The sequence below is a fragment of the Monodon monoceros genome, unplaced genomic scaffold (assembly GCF_005190385.1).
Source record: "Monodon monoceros isolate NGI ecotype Baffin Bay Population unplaced genomic scaffold, NGI_Narwhal_1 Super_Scaffold_21, whole genome shotgun sequence".
Taxonomy (NCBI): domain Eukaryota; kingdom Metazoa; phylum Chordata; class Mammalia; order Artiodactyla; family Monodontidae; genus Monodon; species Monodon monoceros.
The window spans coordinates 28,824,568-28,847,526 of NW_021703778.1; the positions used below are offsets into that span (position 1 = coordinate 28,824,568).

The window sequence follows — 22,959 nt, forward strand, 5'->3', positions numbered from 1 at the left end:
AGGCCAGTCCAAATTGGATCTCATCAAGGACCTGGTTAGTAGTATGGTCAATAAGCAATCTAAAACCTCTCAAAAGTTTACTTTCTCCACAGAGTACAGCAATTTTCTTCCCAAGAGATGGCCTCTAGGCAGTATGAATACATAGTGAAGGAACTTCAGTTCTTAGAAAGCATGAGAAAAGATACTGGAAATGACTTCAAGATCTGTAAGAGAAGGTGCCCATATAAACCCAAATGTTATTAATTATTTGGGTAATAATTTATATTAATAATTTACCCTCACTCCAGTGCAGATAAATGAAGGAGAAACACATTTTCACAAATTCTAAAACTTACATAGAAACCTTTTAAAGAAGGCATTTAGTGTTCATCCCACCATCGTGTGTGTCAACGTTGGTATCACTGTGGTAGTTCATATATAATTTGTACACAAAGCAGTTAAGCATTTCTATAATACATTATAATCCTGACTAAATGTACAGAACCTTTTTTTAAAAAAGAAAAATATAATAAATTTAATCTTCCTCTCGTTCAAGCTAGTTCTTCAAATAACTGGTGTATATGGGTGTGGAGGTGACTCTGGAAAGCAAAGGCAGGAGAGCAGTAACAGGGCATCGAGGCCCCCTACCATGGGCCGGTCTTTGGGTGTAGCAGACGCCCCCTCACCGGGACTCTCGGCAGCAGCTCTGGGGTCCCAGGTCCCATCTCATTTAGTCCCTAAGCCTAGGAGGGAGGCAACACCACTACCCCATTTTCAGACAAACTAACTGTATCACAGTAGTTTTAAGTAGCTTTTCCAAGGCTACACAGCTAGGAAACCATAGAGCCAGGACTAAAATCTAGATGAGGTTTGCAGCCCAGCAATTGGGCTGGATCCCACCAGCCGCCTGAGAACTAAGCATGGTTTTTACATGTTTTAATGGCTGGAAAGGGTGAGAAGAGCATCTCCTGACACATGAAGGTGACGTGGAACCCAAAATTCGGTGTCTGTAAATGCAGCTCCTTCCCTGGCCCGTCTGTGCTGAGAGCTGGGCCGCAGGTCCAGTGGTCGGACCGAGACCAAACGGCTGCAGAGCCACCAATGGTCACTGTCCAGCCTTTTGCTGTGACGCCGGCTGAGCCTGGACCAGAGGGGTTGCTGTGCCCCAGCCCCAGTCCTCCCGTGTCTGTACAAGTCCGTCCGCCCAGCACTTACCTCCAAAGCTGCTTCCTCATCCTGAATGCAGGCGGTGGCACCAGGGTCACTGGAGTTGCTTCCCAATGAGCTCCCCTCTTCTTCCCCTCCCCTCGGAGCCCCCCCGTGACCACCCTGTATCCCCCCCACCGTGTCCCCAGCCCCCGTGTCTCACGCAGCTCTCGTACCCTAGTGAGCAGCAGCAAGCACCTGGCCAGGAAGTTCCGGGGGCACCTGCGCACGAAGATCGAGTCCGGGGAGGGGACAGTGCCCGTACGTGGCCCAGGCACGGTGCAGACGTGGGACGGCGTCCTGCTGGGCGAGCAGCTGGTCACCATGTCCTGCACGGACAAGATTGCCAGGTAACGGCCCCTCTGTCCTCTGCACGAGTGCCGCCTGGGTGTGTGTTTGGCGGGGGGCAGGGACAGGGACTGTGGTCCCAGGGGGGGCCTGGCCGGGTGCTGAGGTGCACTCCAAGGTCCCGGACTCTGCCCTGTCGGCCCTGAACTCCACACCCGCCACGGGACGTGGCTGCCCGCTGCCCCACACACAGTTGTGCACCGGCCAGGCGCTTTCTGTACCATCACAGCCTCCCTGGAAAGCCAGACAGAGCCGTCAGAGAGGCAGGCAGGGCCGAGGAGAGGCAGACACCCAGGGACTCGGGAGCCAGGGCAGTGGGGACCCCAGCCCCTACCCCAACCCTGACCCGAGCCTGCATGTGGAGGGGCTGTGGCCCAGGTGCACTCGGTGCCTCTGTGAGGCTCCCTAGGCTACGGGGTAGGTAAAACCTCAGCCCTGGCGAACAGGGATCCGAAATCTCAAGGGAAATCACCAAACGGCTACAGGAGAAATAAGGCCTTTTACTCCCCTGGAGTGACTGCCCCCTGCCTGACTGCAATACAGCAAAGCACTGATTTCTGCATCAAAGAGAGCTGCCTGTAGTCGTCAACTAGCTCATCTCTCAGAAGGAAACGTACCCTCCTTTGTACTGTTTTCGTCTATTCATGAAGTGGGGAGAAGCAGCAGTTTCCACCTTAACGGAAATTCTCTTGCTCTCCCAGGATTGCGCTGGGTCTCTAAATTAATTCTGACTCCTTAGCAAATGAAGTGAATGAATGATACAGAAGTTAAGTTTCACTGTCTCTAGGATCTTAAATGTCAATCGACAGAGAATTAAACTCGCTACAAAGCCTGGGTGATGTGGGACGTCAACAGTCCTGACGCTGAAAGCGCAGCACCTCTGCACCGGTGCCGAATCGAATCTCGGAGACAGACTTTTAGGTGAAGTAGAAAAGGAGAGCTTTATTGCTTTGCCAGGCAAAGACGGACACAGCGGGTTCCTGCCTCGAAAAACTATGTGTCCCCACCCGGGAGGATTTGATGAGGGGTTTATAACAAGCCTTCAAGGGGGGGTTGTTGATGAGATCAGGCCATGTGCAGGGTCTTAGGGGGTCGGGTTTCCTAACCTTGATGGGCTTCTCTGGCCCCTTTAATCTCACCTCAGGTGGTTTCTTGGCTACTCCTCTTGATTAGCAACTGTTCAAATTGCCCTTTGGCACCCAGGGAAGGTCACGGAGGCTGCAGTCTGTCCCCTAGAAACAAGAAATGGGGGACAGAAAGGCTTTCGTGCCCAGGAGCCCATAGGCCCCCTGGTTTCATTCCCAACAGTGATGCTCTGTTTAACAAAGTCTACTTAGAAAGCACAGTCCACGTCATGTCCCTGGGCTGAGGAGGGTTCTAACTGCTTTTGAGGGGGGACATGCTGGGGACATTGTGATACCCGTGGCTCTGGGCAGGTGGGGGGCCGCCCCACATTCATCCAGGAGTTGATGCAGCTCATGGGTAGCCCTGCCAGTCACCTGTCTAGTCCCCAAATCTGGTGGCCAGGTGAGTGGTGCCCAGACGGCGGGGAACACAATGGGGCAGGAGGGGCCTGGGGGGCATGGCACCAGGTCCCCTCCCCCCACTCAGTCCCCTGGGAGCCCAGCCCACCTTCCCAGGACTTTCCTCAGGTGTTCCCTGAACATTCTCCTCACTCTCCTCTGTCTCTGTCTCTCTCCCTGTCTCTGTCTCTCTGTCTCCCCTGCCCCACCTTCCTCCCTGAACAAGCCCACCATCTCTGCCTCTCTCCCTGCAACCCCCGTGATGCCCTCCCCCTCCTCAGCCTCCCCTCCCCCTGCACCCCATGTCCTGCACCGGAATCCTATTCACCCCCACCATCTGCTTCTGCGTCTAAGGTCTGACCCTCAGGGGATCGCTGGTGCCACTGTGAGGGGTGCGTGCGCAGGTTAGGGTCCCGTCTCTGCAGGTGGGCACCCATCCATCGCCCAACGGGAGGCGGGAGCAGAGACGTCCAGCTCTGCAGGGGGCCGAGCGAGGCTGGACTGGAGCGGAGATGGGGGCAGGGGTGGGGTTTCCTTCGTGATGACGGCCGTGCTCAGAAACGCAGAGTCGGGGCGAGGCTTTCGTGGACGGGGCAGTGGAGGCGTGGCCCCTGACCATGCTGGACAGTGGGCAGGACTCACACAGGCTGAGCGGCTGGGTCAGACCTGGCCCAGGACCCAAGCATGTGGAAGGGGTCGACCCTATGGATGGAAGCTCTGTGCAACATTCCCACGAGTCCAGTGGTCAGGGTGGCCTCCCAGGGAAAAGGGCTGCGTTATGTGAATGTCATTATCAAACTCACTCCAAAGATCGTGGGAACCAGGCCCAGGCTGCCCCCCTCCCTAAACCGGCGCACAGCCGACAGAGTCGCAAGCGCATGCAGGGCCCCAGGCTCCTGGGGGTACACCATGCTCAGCATCGTGTGGAAGCACACCTGGGGCGTCACCGGGAGGATGGAGAGTCTGACGGACCAGCACCAAAGCCAGGATGCCCAGCACCACAGACTGGATGCGGGCAGGACACCCCGGCCACAGAGAGAGCCTTCTCCCCCTTCCATGGAAAAAAACACCCGAGGCCGGAAGTGGGGATACACCAGCTACGTTTTTTCCCTTTAAAAATAACTTTGATGCTGACATAGCAGAAAACGAAATCTAATTTCTTCTCTTTGGAACAGAGTCGTTGGAATTCCCAGGAAAATTCTTGGGCCATGAAAGTCTTTTGAAAGTCAGATTTTTGGCCGAAAAGGAATTTTAGTTAAAGCCCTGGAGCAAAATACTATCTTGCAGATAAAAGCTGGTTCCAGTGCTCGAGGGAGAGTGGATACCTCTCCCTTGGGTGAATGGTTTCCATCCAAAACAGAACCAAACCTGAGACTCTGTGGCCACAAGATCCTAAATGCACCTAAGGCCACACGTTCTCATGCCTCCAGATAAAGGGAAAGTGTGATGGGACCATCTAGTCACACCGACTGGTGGAAACAGCCCACAGGGAGTGGCATCACACATCTGAAGTTCCCCTCACCCCCCATTAAAACATAAGAGACAGTAAGAAACATTAGGAGACTTGAAAAGTAAAAAAGACGACCAGCCAGTATCCCAGACGTCACCGAAAACAGCAGGCACCTTGGCTATAAACGCCTTAACCTTTTTCCTAAACACAGGCTTTTTCCTGTCATCAGGATTTTGCTGCTTCGGGCAGTTTGCTTACAGCCCATCACTGAACACTATGATCCTGGCTCCTTTCAAAGTCACGGGCATTGAATCCACGTGCAAGGCTGGGGGCACCTCCCTGCTGCTGGATCCCTGGGTGCTCACAAGTGGTTGCTCCGTGCACCATGTTTCCAGAAATATCTCTGTACCGAAGCGTTTTTCCAAATCTCCGAGTACAGACTTAGGACATACTCCCCAGAGTGGGGTTACGGAGCCCAGGGTATGGGGTAAACAGAAACAATGGGATCTCCTAATGCCCCATAGCAGGTGGCATGGGCCCAACAGTGGCCCCAAAAGATATCCTTGTCCCCAGACCCTAAACCCGTGAGTGTGGCCTTTCCAGGCAGGATTAAGCCAAGGACGGTGAGAGAAGGTGGCCTCTAAATGCAGCTAGTGTATCCTCGTGAGTGAGGCCTTGGGGACCTGGGGACAGAGCAGGTGCACAGGGGAGGCCACAGAGACAGAGGCGGGGCCCAGAGGGACGCATCCACAAGCCTCTGAGCGCCAGGAGAGTGAGGCCTGGGGGTGGGGTCTCCCCGGTGCCCCCGGGCTGCCACACCTTCACCTAAGACCTCTGCCTCCAGGAGTAAATTTCCGATGTTTTAAGCCCTTCCCCACCCACCTCACCCCCTGCCCCGGGAAACCAATATAACAAGGTAGGAGACACCACTTCCACTCACTTGGCTCAACTCATGTGGTTTTTGCAAAATTACAGAACCAAAGTCATAGTGAAATCTATTCCTAAAATGCCACTGCTTATGCCAGGCTGGTGCAGACCCAGGGAAACTGCAGAATGTGGGTCGTTTCACCAGGTCCAGGAAACTCGACCTTCAACCCACGAGTTAAGGTTGGAGGTGCAACAAAGGGTTGGATTTTCCTGCAGCTCAGAGATAAAACAGACCAAGCCCTGCACCTCTGTGAGCCCAGGACAGATGACAAGTGTCACCCGTGAGGCCCATGTTCCCATGGATGTGGCCTGGCTTTCTGGACGTAAGAAGCCGATCTGAACAGTCACTAACAGGAAACACCAGCCACCTGAAAGGACAGGCGAAACAGGGAGGGGTTTTTGCTCTAAGAATCGAGAGGCAAGTAGCATATAAAAATCTAAATCTTCTGGAACTAATGTTCCTTTAGATATGGTTTCTAATTTTAAGCACCAGAGCTTGATTATCGATTGCAATGTGTTTTTAAATGAACAGATTAAAACTTTCTCCATAAAAATGAACTGTAAAGAATTATGGATGCTCTCTGGGAACCGAGGCCCCATCTGACTCCCCGCACTGAGATCTCAGGCTGCAAGAGTCCCCTCCTCTGAGAGTGGGGACCTGGCTCTCTGCCCAGCCCACCTGGCAGCCGGATGGTGTTACCTACAGCTCTGCTGAAATCAGGAGGGAATGTGTTCATGCTTCCAATCTCCAGATATGGGTCATTTTAAAACCACTGCTCTTACTAAACACCCAGCCCCAAATGTTCCCAGCTTGGTGTAATAACCACTGCTCTTCCTTCACAGAAGACCGTGGTCACCTTACTGCAGCCTTTAGGGGAAACTTCACCCCATCTCCAGTGGTGAAGGTACAACCGTGTATCTCAGATTGGGACTCGAACCTCACCAAAACCCATAGTCTTTTAACCGAGATCACACACCTGGTTTCAGGATTTAACGAAGCTCAGGTTCTTGAAGTCTCATCACAGAAAGCATTCAGTGATAGACAAAATGATAGGTAACAAGCAGATTTATTTAGAGAGAAACACACTCCACAGAGTGTGGGCCACCTCAGAAGGTGAGAAAGGCACCAGGGTATGGGGTTGTCAGTGTTACAGGGGTGGGTAATTTCATAGGCTAATGAGTGGGAGGAGTATTCCAGCTATTTTGGAGAAGGGGTGGGGATTTCCCAAAATTGGGCCACCACCCACTTTTTGACCTTTATGGTCTGGCCTTGGAACTGTCCTGGCGCCTGTGGGTGTGTCACTTAGCTCGCTGATGTGTTACAGTGAGCATATACTGAGGCTCAAGGTCTAGTGGAAGTCGACTTGTCTGCCATCTTGGACCCATTTGGTTCTAATCAGTTTATGTCATGTCCTTGGGCTATGTCATTCTTTTAAAAGTTGTGCCCTGCCCCTCTCCCTCCTGTTTCAAAGGTAGTGAGTGATAAACTCAGGAATATTTGTCCAACATAAGCGTGGTAACAGTGATGACACTCCCGCATCTGCTGCCTCTGCTACTCCGGCAACAATGCTGAGACAGGGACACAGGTTTGAGGTGGCAGCCATCCCTTGTCCAGCCCCCAGGACACTGCAAAGGGCTGAGAAGCTGCAAAACAAACTAGAAATTAGGTGACCAGGAGACATCATGAACATTGAGGGAAAGCAGAAGAGGGGCTAAGTGACAACAAAAGACACGGAGGTCACCTGGACCCGGTAGACTGACTCCCAAGTCCATGCTGCCTGCTTTGTGCATCACCCGGCTCACAATGGAACTTCCTGGCACGCTGGGAACGCTGATGCCCGCTGCACCCAGGCCAGTTCCATCCCGGCCTTGGGAGTCCTAGCAGCAGGAGGCTCCCAAAGCCCCCCAGGCGAGCCCAGGGTGCATGGCGTTGTACTCACAGCTGTGCCTCAGCCTGAGTCACCCAGCTGCACCGTGACCTTTCTCAGTGGGTGTGACTGTGCCTCCAGGGCACGAGCAAACCTGCCCACGGACAAGGAGGGAAGTGAAGTAAGGATGGATTTGGTGATGTTCAGACCTCACTGTCATGTTGGACCCGCACCTCCTCCCGGCGGCCGTGCCTCGGGGGTGAAAACGGCAGACAGGGACCCCGACCACCCACAGTCCCTGCACCCATGCCCGCGGTTATCGGTCTCACGCCCCGGGCGCACAGGCCCAGCAGGTCTTGGGTGGGGCCCATCCTGGGACAGTCCCTGTCAGTCCTCGAGGTACAGAGATTGTCTCTCAGTTAAAGAAAACAGCCTTTTTCCAAGATCTCTCCCTCACTTATCTTTGGTATTTCAGTGATTGACAAACAGACAAAAATATATTTATTTAGGGATTATCTATATTGAAAACTAGACCTGGGACTTTTTTCTCTGTCAACACTGCAGTCATGTCAGCTGTTTGTATAAAAGGAGAGGCACTTTCCGTTCAATCCGGAATGCTGAAAACTCTCCGGTTTGTATTCAGGGCGACATTTGGTTTTATTGATGGTGTTGGCTGAGTAAGTTAAACTCAGCCAGGGAAGGAGAAGGCTGATTGTCTCTTTATTGTAAAGGTTATTAGGAGAAGACCAGATATAGAATTTGTTTGTCTTTAGACCTTCCTGCAGAGTCAGAGCCATTCAGATACGTTCCAGAAGTTTTGTTCAAAGCCAGTCCATGGACAGCCTGAAGCACAGGATTGTCTCCTCTGTAATACTCATCTCATCATTAGAGAAAGGGCTTTGTTATCGATGGGGAATGTCCATTCCCCTGCTTCTCATGCCTCCAGAAATGTGCTCCCCTTCAACACTTTTGGACACTTACTCTTTGGGAAAATCACACATTAGATCCCAAGGGCAATTCTCCACTCCTTTCTGAGAGACAGGTTGTGACTTACAGAAATGACCACAATTATTTTTTTAAGTGAAGTTATGCAAATCTGATAGACTAAAGTAAACGTTTCATAAAACCAATGACTGTTTAAATTGTAGGACTAAACTGTTTGTATATAAATATTACCTTTTATATTCCACTTGAGTTTTATGTGGGTGAGCACATTACTTTAATGACCCACACTTAACGGAGGGGGAGCCGTTCCTCAATCCTCGCCAGCCAGATGGCTGCCTCTTCTTGCATGAGATTAGAAGATGTTTCTCACTCACCTCAATGCTTCTGAGGCAAATTAATATCGCCAGCTAAATTGCTTGTGTTTACGGAATAAAATTTAAAGAGAATTTTTTAAGGCAATTGGTGTCACAGGTTCTCAGAGCAGACTGCTCTCTAGGTAGGCCTGCTGGTTTGAGCACTCGGTAATTAATGGAAAGAATTCTGTGTTAATTGACTGCTTCGGGAAAGGGAAATAGAATGACTCCTTATTAATCATGAAAGGAAATGTACGGCATGGAAGCACCACATTAATTGCTCTAACCGTGGAGAAATGTTAATTAATGAAAAGAATAATGATGTAAGAAATTAACTGCATAATGCTTGTGCTGATGGAGGCTGGATTTTAAGCATGTGGAAACCACAAAATGTTGCCTTAAATAACAGATACACGGAAAGTTGTTCCACTCAAATTTACAGGGAAATGTCTGACAAGGCTCCTGTCACCTTTGCTGGCAGAAGCAAACACTCACCCAGAGCCTCATTTATGTCAAGGACCACGGCCTTGTCCTCTGATCGGGGCTCCTGAAGTCAAATCACCCCCAGAGCCAAACAAGGTCGTTCATGTCACCACAGTAGGTCCCGCCCACTGCTGAGTTTGACAAAGGGGTGGGGAGGGAGAGTATTTTCCCCTAAACTGCAGTCAATTCAATTTCTGATATTTCCCAGGGAACATAAAGAAAAATTGCGATTCACTTTGGAGACAGAGGGTCTTTTTTATTTTATTTTTTTTTGCGGTACGCGGGCCTCTCACTGCCGTGGCCTCTCCCGTCGCGGAGCACAGGCTCCGGACGCGCAGGCCTAGCGGCCATGGCTCACGGGCCCAGCCGCTCCGCGGCACGCGGGATCCCCCCGGACCGGGGCACGAACCCGCGTCCCCTGCATCGTCAGGCAGTCTCCCAACCACTGCACCACCAGGGAAGCCCAGAGGGTCATTTTTTAAATCTGACTTTAAGTCCCTGAGAGAATATGTAGCTTCCCCTTCACCCAACAACTCATTTTCCAGGAAAAGGATCCACGTTTATTCACACGCAGACCCACCGACACCCATCCCCCCGACGGCAGAGAGGGGCTCGGGGTCACCAGGGGTCACGAGGCCAAAGCCATGCCCGGTCCAGTGTGCTGCGAGCCCCAGGCCAGCTCCCCCCATCCCCCACCGCCAGCTGCACGATGGGGACAGTGACGCCTCGGGGACAACGGGGCAGAAAGGCCCCCCGTCCTCCCCCAGGTGAGGCCAGTGAGCCAGGGCGCTGACGCCCCTCTCCCCCCCAGGTGGAACGTGCTGGGGCTGCAGGGTGCGCTGCTCTGCCACTTCATCGAGCCCGTGTACCTGCACAGCATCGTGGTGGGGAGCCTGCACCACACCGGCCACCTCTCCCGGGTCATGAGCCACAGAACAGAGGACATCGGCCAGCTGCCCGCCTCGTACCGGCACAACCGGCCCCTCCTCAGCGGTAAGAACAGGTCCTCAAACGCACACACCACTCCGTCCACAGGCCCTGAGGCCCCCAGGGCAGGCTCTCCCAGTCTGGCCCGTGGCCATTTAAGACTCAGCGAGCAGAACTGCAGAGATCGGATACTTGAAAGGTCAGCCGGGTGCGGAGCATCTCCAGATGACATTCCAGAGTTAAGGTGTAACAGGATGAGCCCCTCAGACATCACAGTGTCACTTTCAGGGCAGTGTCTGCGGTGCCCAGAGAAATCCAGGCAATAAACACACGTGTCCAACAGGGCAGGGGGGATCCAGGGCCATAGGTCGCCCCCACCTGATCCAGAAGCAAATTCCTGAATGTTCCCCCAGCACCAAACCTGGGAGGGGGATGCTGCCCCCAGGCCGCCAGGGCCAGCCTGGGGTCGTGAGGACCAGAAGTCACACAGCCATGAGCCCCCCTGGCGGCAGCTGACCTCTCAGCTCAGCGGGAGGGGGCATTGGGGAGGTAGCCCCACCCGCTGTGACCCCCGTAATTAACCCGGTAATCCACCGCGGCTCCCTCCTGGGCGGTGCCTTGTCTCTGAAGGGGCTGCAAGCCGTGATCTGCGGTGGGGGGCCCTGGGTGGTGGGCATGTGTAGACCCACAGCAATTGGCCAGTCCAGGGCTTAGACCAGATCCCCCGGAAGAGGAGAGAGAAGGTCAAAGAGCCAGTCAACAGTTGTGGTAAGAGTCAGGCCTAAGGGTTACTCCCAGGACCCTAAGGTTGTTCTTAGAAAACCAGGGGCAACGATGGTGCCCACGGGGTGGCGGGAACTCGCGGGGACAGCTCTCAGCCAGGCCAGCCCCCAAGAGAGCACACCTCCCCACTCCCTCAACCCTCCCACGAGAGTCACCAGCCAAGGGCAGCATCACGGACCCCAAAGCTCAGACAGGGTGGAAGAGGATGCTCCCAGTGGGGCTGGGACCACCCAGGGCTCAGTGGCTATGCCCCAGGTTTCTTTACACACCAGAACCTGTTCCTAAAATCTAAGGCCCTCTGCCAAATCCGGGGACCATGTCAGATTCCAGGGGCTCCCAGCGTCCAGGGAGGGGACTCAGCAAACTACAGCGAGGCCATGGGAGCAGGGGTCGTGTGCCCATCCAGTACCACTGCCCCACCTTCCCTTCCCGTGACTCGGGCCGACTTGTCGCGGAGGGGGTTCCCTCAGCCCCGTCCTCGCCATGAACGGTGCCTTCGGATCTGACCCAAAGCTGTGCCCATGGCTGTGGTGCCCTACGGCCTAAGCCCGGCAGGTGATGGCCACGTACAGCCTGTGGGTGGTTCTCCTGGGGGGGGTGTGCCCAGAGAGGCCTGATCTGCACGGTGCAGCTACTCACCCTCCACGATTCCCCCCCAGAGAATGGCTCCACCATTCAGGGAAGGGACCTAAATAAACCCAGCAGCCACTCCCGTCAACGTCAAGATGAGGCACACACCCTGTCACACCAACCACGACAGCTGCTGTTACCTCCATTTATAAATGTGGAAATAGACTCGCAGGAATTTAAGTGTGAAGATGCTCTATTTATCAACATGGAGCAAGGATTTGAACCCCGTTTAACCAGAAGGCCAAGTTCTCCCGACACACGCACTGTGACCCGTGGCAATGGCACAATTTCTTAACCACACAAGAATTAGCAACACAAACAAGACCAGCTGAAGAGGTAGTGACATCCACCTCGTAGGAGCTGGGGATGGGAGCCTGAGACCCACGCCCGTCTCCAAGGGGCTCAGTCCTGACTCACCATCGTCAGGTGAGGGATGGGAAGGCTTGCCTCAAATTCAACGTCTATGAAACCAGAGTCATTTTCTAAACGGTCAATAATTTCAGTAATTCTGATAAAATATCACTTTGGGCCCAGTTTCAATGTCTTTCTTTCACTTTCCCTTTTCTTCTTTCTCCTGTTCTTTCTTAAAATGTTGAAGATTAATGACTTCCTGTGGTTGAGCAGCAGAAACAGCTCTGCAGTGGCCCCCAAAGACCTAGAATTCCTGGTGTGGCGCTAAAAGCAAATGTTCAGGTCTTGGGTGTCTAAGTTAAATTTAATTTCCATCTATGTTGATGAGACAGGTGACAACTTTTCCATGTGTCCAGCTCCTTGGGTTGCCACTTGCTTCCCAGCACCAGGCTCTGCTTCCCCGTGAGATGCTGCTGGGGCCCCTGGGCCCACCCACCCAGGGCCCTGAGAGGCCCCATGCAGCCGTCCAGTCTGTCCACTGGGGAACAGGAGGCTGGGAAGGGGCAGAGTGTGGATATGGGAGCAGCTGCTCAGGGGGCTGGATCCAGGGGAGGGATCAGGAGGGGCGGGTGGGTGGGGTGGGGGGTGGGGATCCAGGCTGAACATCCTGCAGCACTGTGGCCGTGAACACACATGAGACCAAGGTCCTTCTCTGCGTGACCCCAGTGGGAGCCGGGGTTGGGGGTGGAGCCAGCCCGTCAGCTGCGCGGGGAGTCGGGAGGCACGGAGGGCATGTGGCCGAGGCCCTGGGGTCAGTGCCCCTCCTCCCAGGCCACCATCCTGCATGGTTTAGCATCCTCGGCAGCCCCAGGGCTCAGAAAGACCCACTCCCGGTTTAACGCTCTGCGGTCCTGAAATTCAAACCAGGGCCCAGTTTCCAGTCCCCGCTGGGCTCCAGTCACCTTGCCGAGCCAGTGCCTTGCACCCTCAGAGCTCACTTGTTTTCACTCCATTTCGTATCTCGTCAGCCGGACTGTGACCCTGGCGTCTGCCCTTGTGGGGAGCGGGCAGGCAGCAGATGCCCCGTAAACGCACGCTCTCAGCTGGCCTTTATGCGGCCCCATCTGTTCACCAGTCCACGCGACGAACATCCAGAGAAAGGGGGAAACGTGGGCAGTGTTATTACAGGACAGCCTTGCATTTAAAACCCTTCGAATCCAAGCCCCAGCGATGGCGCTCGGGCCGGCCGTCCCCCCCCGTCCCACCAGCGTGGGAGCCGTTTCCCGCCCGCCCGGCCAGCAGCGCTCACGCCCGGCGCCCCGTCTCTCCCGGCAGGAGTGAGTCAGGCCGAGGCACGGCATCCTGGGAAGTCGCCCCACTTCAGCGTGAACTGGGTGGTGGGCACAGCGGACGTGGAGGTCATCGACGCCACCACCGGGAAGCGGAGCTGCGGCCGCTCGTCCAGGCTCTGCAAGCACAGGCTCTCGGCCCGGTGGGCGCGGCTCTACGGCAAGGTCAGTGGGGCTGGACACGGGTGGGGCCCAGGGAGCGGCCGCTTGGGCAGAGCCAGGGTGACACAGGACACGCAAACCAGCCCCCATGTCCCTGCCCGCCCCCCGCCAACCCCAGGTGTGGCCCCTCCTAGTGGGGCCCCTGACCTGCAGCAGGGTCTCATGCTGTGGCCCCAGAAATAGGTGGAAAGGGGCTCACTGGTGAACAGCTGTGGCCAGTGCAGCCCGTGAGAAAGTCCATAGAAACTTCGGAGTCCATGTCATTCCAGTCCAGACAGAAGGAAATGGATGCCCAGAAAAGTTAGGTGTTCCCCCAGTTACACGGCTGTGAGTGTCAGGGACGGACTGGCCGGCCAGTAGCCGGTGCTGCCCCCCACCGACCACTTTCCCCGCTCACCACACCCCGACCCTGGTGCACGGGTGGTGAAGCCAGGCCGGGTCCTGCCCCACTGGACACGGGGGCCAGTCCCGGTCCTCCCGGCGGGCTAGCAGGTGACTCCGCCTGGGACGCTGCCTTCATTCCCATGGCCCCCTCGGCCTCACCACCCACGCCGATTTGAGCCCCTATTCCTCCTCGAAAAAGAAAAAAATTATGCACAGCTTGTGCTGTTAATAGCAGACAAGTTCTGTGTTTATTTGTTTCATTAATCACTCACACTTCTTGTGAAGCAAAGTCTCCCTAATTTCTACTGTTACTCTCTTTCTTTTTTTGGAATTTTATATGAAATTTTATTTATCAATAGATCAAATTAGAGAGAATAGATATTTTTGTTACTGAGGCATAATTGGCATATGAACAGTGTATATATTTAAGGGGCACCACTGGATATTTTGATACGTTGTGAAATGACCCCAGAATTGGACTAATTGACTCACGCAGCCCCTCCCATCATCCATGTGGTGAGAGGACTTAACCTGAGATCCATCCTCTTGGCAAACTCCAAGCCCACGTGGTGATCTCGCTGCTTTTCTGTTTAAAGGAAGAGAGAAGGAAAAGTGACTGGCAGGCCAGTGCCTGCTTGCCTGGCTTGAGCGGTCCTGCTGGTCGGGGTCCGTTCCCGGTGAGGGCTCACCCGTCCTCTCTCGTTCTGCCCCACAGCTGAGCACACGGATCCCAAGCCACGGAGACACGCCGTCCATGTACTGTGAGGCCAAGCTGGGGGCACGCACCTACCAGGTTGTCAAACAGCAGCTGTTCAGAGCATTCCAGAAGGCCGGCCTGGGCACCTGGGTAAGGAAGCCGCCGGAGCAAGACCAGTTCCTACTAATGCTGTGAGGCCCCGGGCCGGCCCTGCGCAGCGGGCGAAGCCGTGTGTGGGTGTGGCGTGCCCTGACGGTGCTGATCTGTGCTGTGCATTCGTTTTCCTTTGGTGTTCAGAAACACACGCGTGTCTGAAGCTCAGATGAGCAACTAGCCTTGCGTTAGGGACATGCTGCTTCTCCGACGGCTGCTCCCAAGATGCCAGGACCGAGATCGCCCACCACACCTGCCTACGCACAAACAGTTCTCCCTCCTCCTTGTGTCCAAGGGAATTTCCATCTGGGCCAGAGGGTCTGAGTGGATGCCTTGAAAAGCAGTGCCGAGGCTTGGCCGGTGAGAACCAACCAGGCCCATCCCCGACGCTTCCCTCCCCGCCACGCACCTCCTGAGCGAGGGGTTCCCACGAGCACAGCGTGTGTGAGACTTCAGGATAAGCCACAGGTGAAGAGAAAAGCCATGGGCTCCTCCCCAAAGAAGCCAGTAAGGATGAGCTATCATGTTCATTACTATTTTTTTTCACTCCACCTCCCTTCAGAACGATTTGAGACACATGGTGTTAAAGAACCCCTAAAAGAGGGCCAGAGAGTGAGACCGTTCTTGCAGAGAGCAAAGGAACAGTTTCCGAAGCACCCGGGGGCCAAGATTTAGGGCGTGAAGAAACCACCGCTACACGTCCTGGTGACGAGGGTCCCAGATGCGCAGCCCCGGGCCCCACGCCCATGGCTTGACGCAGCTGCTTCCCTGGCAGATGACGACCCGACCACATGGACAAGGTCTGAGCTGATAGGGTCCCCCCCAGGGAATCAATCAGGAAACCAAGTCCCAGACCAAGTCCTGCCTTTTTAACTGAGTTTTATCAGAAAGCAAGCACAGAAACTCACAGAACTGTCCCCTTAGGCCTGAGGGGCCTCCAGCTCTCTCATCTCGGGTCTCTGTTCTCCATCCTGAACAATAAAAAAATTCACTTAAAGCAGCTGCAAAAGTGCAAGAGGCAGAATTCTGCCCCCTTTAGGTTCCCCCGAGCACACGGGGCGTCCGGGGTTGAGTGAGGGGCGGGATCCTGACCCCCTGTCCACGCAGGAGGGTGGCACCCCCGTGACATCTCGAGTCCATCATATGCCTTGAATTGTTTCACCGCCGAGGACTCATTTCTGGCTCCATCATGCTGGTTAACCAGCCTCTCGTTCCTCCATCTAAAAGATCCGCATCTGAGATTCATCGTCCAGAACATAAATAGCAAAGCTCTGTAGCAGCCTGGGCACCTCACTTAACCCAAGAAAGGCAAGTGCAGCATCACAAAGCTCTCATAACAACGGGGCAAAAGCAAAACAAAGTGAGTTGTAGGTATTGTCACAAGAGAACAAGAAGTAGAGATACTAAGTATGGAGAGAGAAACTTTTCCTGGGATTTAATATAAAGTCAAACTTACTCAAGTTCTTTTATAAGAGAAAACGGACCGGGTATTTGACAACTTCTCCAGCATAAAGTTTCAAGAGAGATGAAAATGGTTTTGCAAATAGATGACTCGTATTAATCTTTCATACAAATTGAGGAAATAAAATCTTAATTCAGCACAAAAGCTAGGATCAAAAGGCTAGTTTATGTTAGTGTCTGCTCATTTGACGTGCCATCAGGACAAAGCTCAGAGAACCAGAGGCCTCAGGGCTGGTTGTGATCAGACACTCTGAGCCCCGTCTCTGGAGCCCTGCTCTGAAAGCGGGAGGCACAGTCCGGTCCTGGCCGGAATCTGTGACCAGAAGCTCAGCTCACAGCACTCTGAGCTGTTGCTTGGAGACGTGGTCCATGCTTTGTATGAACGAGCTCCTACTACAGGGAGCAGATGGCAGGGAAGATGTGGGGGAGCCGACCCACAAAGGGGCACAGAGGGCACTGCCCATGGGACCTGGTTCTAGGGGCTTGGAAGGCGCCCACCCACCCATGATGAGCAGCCCACAGGGTTCGAGGCACTGGCTCTCCAGAACCACACAAACTTCCTCATGTATCTGCTCCTGGAGAAAGCCACCCCTAGGGCCCTGTTAGCACCGGCGTGGGGACTTGTCTGTCGGGTCAGAAGGGCACTTCTCGGAGGGAGAGATGGATGAGAGAAGAATCCCTAGGGCAGCAAGAAGTCCACTTCAGGGCCTGGAGCTTTGCCACGAGTGAGTGGAGAAACAGAGAGGGAGCTAGGGACGAGGGACCCCGGGCTCCGGGCACAGGCGGGTGGGGACGGGACAGGAGGGCTGGGACGGCCAGAGGCCAGAGGAGAGGACCCCGGGCTCGAACACGGCACCAGGGTAGCTGGAGGGCTTGGCTCAGGTCAGCCCGAAGCCCAGAGGTGCATCTCCCTTTGCTTCAGGCCCCCGGGAGCACCAGCACCACTTATGCAGGTCCACCTGCATCTTTCGATTAGAAAAATTAGGGGAATTCGAGTCCAGAGGAGCCCGCACACCTCCCCACCTGGGTCTCTGTGAGGAGAACAAACACTTGAGTCACCCTGAAATCAGGACGGAGCCAACAAAAGGGCCCCCCACCTGCCGAACCTGCCTCGACCACCATCCTGTGTCTCTGTGATTCATACTTGCCCTGTTCCGTGTTCGCATCCACCCTCCCACAATCTGCCCTCCCACTAACATCCAACTAAAGTCGGCAGCACCTCCATCTGCCTCCCAAGCCCACACCACTTCCCATCAGGGAGAAAAACGTAAGCAACGTACAGTTCCCAGCCTGGTCCTCCTGGCAGGACCCAGCCCTAGAGGGTCAGGAGGTCGGTGGCTCCGCTTGTCCCCTCCCAGCACATGATCCCACAACGTGTGATAGCAAGTTACTGGATTTAGGATTATCTTTGGGTTTTGTTTTTGCTGAGCAAATGATTTGCGGGTCTATTTTGCAGATCTATAACTGTTGTTTCCTTTTTGTTCCTTTCTAAGTCTGTATGTACCCATCTGGCCACTACAGTGTCTGATGTCCGCTGTTCCTCAGAAATGTTGACTTGAGTTGCTTTTCAAGGAAACACAGCTCATATTTTTCCCACATAATTTTTTTCACAGAATTCTGTTCTTACCAATAAAGTTAAATGTTTTCTTTCTTTTTTTCTTTGGTATAGTGTTTATCACGTCTGGAGAGCCATAAATAGTAAATACACGGTGTATCAATGCCCAGAATATTTTGATGAAATCCTATTTTTAGATTAAAATTTTCAAGATGTGTCTACAGTATCTTGTTTAAAAAAATTTAAAAAGACATTTGAAACTTAAAGTAGACATTTTTAATTTACAGAAACTTCTATACCCATTTTTTAAGAAGCCATTCTAATGAAATCATCGAATTGGTCCAAAATACAATAAATAGCACTTTCTAATAAGACCAAAGGAAAGTTAGGAAAATCTCTGTTTATGTACCACGATTCGATGGCTGTGACGTCTTTTGGCAGAAGCCTCATTAACACCCAGCAAAGCCCGGTGAACTCTGGCTGGTTTCCCTACCGCCCTCCCCATCCAGGAGCAGGGACCCACCGCCCCGCGCATGTCGAAAGGCTGTCCCAGCTGAGTCCTTGCGGGGGTCAGGGGTGGAGTGAAATACCGAAAGCTCTGTGATTCAGGAGGGACAGACCCGCGCTCCGAGGCCCCTCCGGGCACAGTGACGGGCCCTCGCGGGGAGGGCGGTGGGGACGTCACGGCTGCCAGGTATCCACCGCTGTCCGCGGTGCTGACTCACCCCCAGCTGCAGCACGGCTGCTTCTGGGAACGCGGGGACACTGCCGGCTCCTGACAAGACTCCCCCCACAAATTCTGAATCAGATCAAGTAAAGGATGGCAGGGGGTGAGGGGATGAGGAAGCGGAAACAAGAGACAGAGGGAGCAGCCATCGAGGGACGGCTCTGGAAAACCACAGCGATGGGGCCACCGCGACCACGGCCCCAACCTACCTCTTCTCCCTCTTCTTTCTCCCATTTCCTCTCCCTGCCCTTCCTCCTCCTTTTTTCTTGGCTGACTCCCCATCCTAAACCCCTGGCTCCTGGTACAACCGAGCGTTAAGTCTCAGGCCCGTGTCCACCCCTGAGCCCCACTTCACTGACCTGAGGTCAGGCCTTTGCTCAGGACGAAGAGGTCCGGGCGTGTTCCTGTGACTTCTTGTCCAGAGGGACCTACCAGTCCCTTCAGCCCCCTGGAGCCTGTCCACCACAGGGGACACTGATGCCACAGCTCTAGAAGTTTAGACCAAATAATATCACTCCTGCAGTGACATGCAGGCAGCGTCAATCCCTGGGGAAGGAAATACCTAGTTCTCAACTCATTTCAGAATCAAAGCTGGAGAGATGAAACATCCTCTAAAGATAAAGACAAATGGTCTAGACTCTAGGGTCTCTTTTTACACCGGCACTAGATTTCTATCACTCTGCCATGTAAGCATCAGTAAAAAAGGGAGAAAAAAACTTTCCCAGCAGCACCCAGTTAATTTTCAGCATTTTTTAAGCAAAATGAACTTAATAAATAGTACTTCTTAAGTGAAGGTATGTACATGAAAAGCATGATTGAATGGCAATATTGTACCAATCGATGTACATTTGTAATATTTGTAAAACAAAAATCCAAAACCTTAAAATATGAATTTACACATGTTAATTTACCTCTAAGTTCTGTAAACTGCACTTCAGTGAAATCTGAGAAGTGAATGTTTCTGTTAAGCGAATAAAAATATCAAGTACAATTGTGCTTTCCTGGGGTGCTGGGCCTTTTTCATCAAGCAGAGTTCTAGGGGTTCAGGGTCCACGGAGGGTCTGCCCACCATAAGGAAATGACACAGTCCACTCCAAAACCTTTGTCTCCTTACAATGATTGTGGCTGTGCGCGGATGGCCCAGGTGCTGCCCTTATGGATTTACTGTCAGTGAACTACGGAGAGCATCCCAGGGCCCGGAGTGGAAGATGCCCCCATACCCCGACTCAGCGTCTCAGTCCCTGGGACCTTCCCTCTGTTTTCTCACTACCGCATCCTCTTCCCACTGGTGCCCAGGGCCGCCCCTGAGGGGAACCAGGGAAGTTGTAATATTTCAGTGCTTCAAAAAACACTGCACATACTTAAGGTGTTCTGAGCGCTCCCCCCAGATCTGCACATGAAGTGTAGGTATGGCCATCGTTTTCCCGCAGAATACTAAGTCAGGTGGCTATCGGGGCATGGGAGACACCTAGAGCATCACCCAGCGGTGTCCACAGTCCCAGTTCTACAGGACTCAGCACGGGCTGGACATCCCAGAGTTCAACTGAGTGTCTCCCAACAACATTCTCTGCCCGTCCACGGGCTTGCGGAAGGGACTTCACTATTTTGCTTGTCACCCTAGGGCTGGAGCCAAACACGGGGCTGGTGAGTTGCAGTGTGATGGTCGCAGGTGAGCTTTTGTATCCAAAACAGTCTCATCCATCCGAGTCTGAAATCCTAACACACGTTCCTCCCAGGCAGGATGGGGAGTTCTTAAAATGTTTTTCTGTCTATATTTATTTCCCATTAAGCACAGCAAGGGTGTGAGATCTCAGGGTGGAGGCGGAGGTGGGGGCAGAGGTAGGGGAGGATGGGGTGTTCTGAAGATTCCTTCATCCTCAGGTTGGGTGGGAGAAGGGCTGGGCAGCTCCTCACTTTTCAAGTCTTATGGTCAGTTGCCCAAATAGAGAGGACACTTAGGGCCACACCTACCAGCCAGGGGTCTCCAAAAAACAGACCCAATGGGACGTGAACATAGAAAGAGATTAACTTTAAGGAAGTGGCTTGTGAGATTGTGAGGGGAGACTCCCCCTGTAATCAGGTTTCAAGCAGAGGTCTGGAGGCCCACTCAGTCTGGAGGAAAAACGAGCCAAAGGTGAGGAAGGACACGTACAGACTAAAGGGGATGACAAATGGCCCCCTGGTTGCGCAGGACCGGGAAGGAGAAAGGCTGGAGGATCAGGGAGGAAGGTGGGTGGGGCTCAGGCTGGAAGCAGAAGGTGACCATCATGGTATCTCAGGTGAGGCCACGAGAGCAACCACGGCAGGCAGGTGACAGCCTGTCCCTCTGTCCTCTGACACTCTGGGGCCTCACAGAAAAGTTGCCACAGGGGTGCAGATGGAGGCATTGCATGGACCACAGCGTGTGGGTCCTTCCCCCAAGGCTGCTGCAGCCGAAGCTGAGCTGGGTGATCACACCTGCCAGCACGAGACCAGGCGGTACCCAGCAGCAAGTGGATCAGGTCAGGGTCCTTCTTCCCGGAAAGGCGGCCTGATGAGAGCGTTTAGTCTGGACACTGGTGCCACCCAGGCACTGAGTATCACGTCTCAGACCGAGGGACCCCCCTGACGTCACAGGAGGTAGGACGGTGACTACGTGACCCACCACGGACCAGACCACGGAGTGGTGAGGTGGCCTGGAAGGGGCAGCAGCAGGAGGCACCCCCAGGTGGGATGCTATCATTCACGATGTAGTACCAACTGTAAACCAACGGAGCCGTGTCCCCGTGGCGGGAAAACAGATTCTGGAAACCAAGGGGGAGGAAGTGGACCCACTTCCATGATTCCCTTGGGCACTCGGAGAATTCGCGTTTCTCAAACAGCCACTTGGGAGGATGCTTCAGCCAGGGCTCCCCATGCGGTGGACACACAGGAAGCGGGAAACCAGCCCTTACTGTCGTGACTATGTGATGGGGCAGGAAGGAGGGCTGTCTGCCTCTTAGGTGTCTGCTGGGCGTGTCCTGGAGAACCGCCCCCGCCCTAGGGGCAGCCACAATGACAGGCGACAATGCAGAGGTCGGACCAAGGCTGACCCTCTGGCCTTGAGTCCCCGCAGGCTGGGGCTGAGCTGGACTCGCCCTTGTAGAGCGCACACAAACACACACACACACACACACACACACACATTCGGCCCGCTTTCCTCCGTGACCCAGGCACACAGCTCCTGGCCGCAGGCTCTGCTTCGGCACAGGACAGGGGGTGGGCTGTGCAGAGAAGTGGGTTCAGAAACTCGGTAGCCAAAATGAATAAAAATGTCCACTGCACTTGCTATTTACCTGTGGATAAATCTGAGGACTCGTTTGTTGACATTTGAAAAAGGAAACACTCTTTCTGCATTTGGAATTGGTTCTGCATTTGGATTCTCAGCATAGCAGGAGTCACAGACTCACAGATGGATGAATGATCAATTTTGCTGGGACTCAGACACTCGTGTCTGGAAGAGGCCAAGCAGGGACCCTGGGGACTCTCCTTACCAAGCTTTGCCCCAAACTCTGCTTCGGGCTGAGGAACCAAGTATCAGTTCCATCCAGCATGACTTCTGACCTTTGCCCCCCGTCCCTGGGAGCTCCCAGGGGACAGAGGTGGAGGCAGAAGGGAACTGTAATTGCTATCTTCACTAAAAAGCCTTTGATTTACTCCCTGGGCTGAAGCAGTGAAGCTTTGATACCCGGACAACCAAGCCCGGGATGAAGGGGACACTCTTGAGGCCTCCTGGACCTGGCCTGGACGTGGCGGAAGGACCATCTGAGGCAGCCAGCGATGAGCCTTCGCACCTTCACGGTGGAAGCAGCTGGGGGCTCTTGTGAATGTTTGCCTGATGCACCGAGCAGCCTCCCCCCACCCCCAAGATGACTGTGAAGGGGCTGCATCTCCAGAATTAGCGGGGTGGAGCCGGAGCTGAGGACGAAAGCGCATGGTTGGGAATGAGGCTACGTTCCAGCTCCGGGATGTAGTGACCTCTGTCCACCTTGGCTGTAATGCCTGGTTTTCATCTCCTTTCCCACAAGCATCCAAACTGCACGCTCTCTCTTTGAAGGAATGCGTCGGGCACCTCGTGCAGGGATTTAGTGCTGCCCTCGCCCTGCCAGCCACTAAGCTTCTCCACATAAATCCAAAGACTCAAGTCTCAGAACTGCTGGCTCCTTAGCGAGGACTACTTTGCATTTCAAAGAGAAAAGTACTCTGGACACTGAAATCTCACTGAAAACAAGGGCTGCTTTGCGGACAGCCTGCCCCTGAGGTCCTGCCGCTGACCCACCCAGCAGGGGACCCGGCTGCCCGCCCCGCTCCGGGCGCCGAGGACCCAAGAAGCTCTTTGCACTGATCTCAGCCCATCTGGGCACTTGGCTGAGTTGCTTTTCTTAGTGGGTGGAGGCTGTTTTCACAGAGATTTTGGCATCAGAAAGACCCACATTCACCCCACAGCTCTGAGCAAGGCAGCTTCTGCATTTGAACCCCAATCCCTCATCTTTCAACAGAATCATACCTGCAGTGAAGGATTGTGATGAGAATTCAATAAGTATGTAAAGGGGAAAGTGCTTACTTTTGGTAATAACTGGTCATAATGACGACAGTTATTCAAGTCAGGAAGGCTTTTCCACGCTTCCCACCATTACTGGGATTTCAGCCGCTCACTGAGAGGGAGTGTCAAAGTGATCA

The 22,959-nt window shown here is 53.8% G+C and overlaps 1 protein-coding gene across 1 annotated transcript in view; it reads left to right on the forward strand.

Moving 5' to 3' along the window:
* Positions 1–14,560, forward strand: part of ADARB2 (adenosine deaminase RNA specific B2 (inactive)) — a 364,115-nt gene extending 349,555 nt beyond the window's left edge. The window contains exons 7-10 of the mRNA XM_029236216.1: positions 1,367–1,535; positions 9,894–10,075; positions 13,109–13,287; positions 14,384–14,560. Coding sequence (XP_029092049.1) covers positions 1,367–1,535; positions 9,894–10,075; positions 13,109–13,287; positions 14,384–14,560 — 707 coding nt within the window. The remainder of the gene's footprint in view (positions 1–1,366; positions 1,536–9,893; positions 10,076–13,108; positions 13,288–14,383) is intronic.
* Positions 14,561–22,959: the final 8,399 nt, after the last annotated feature.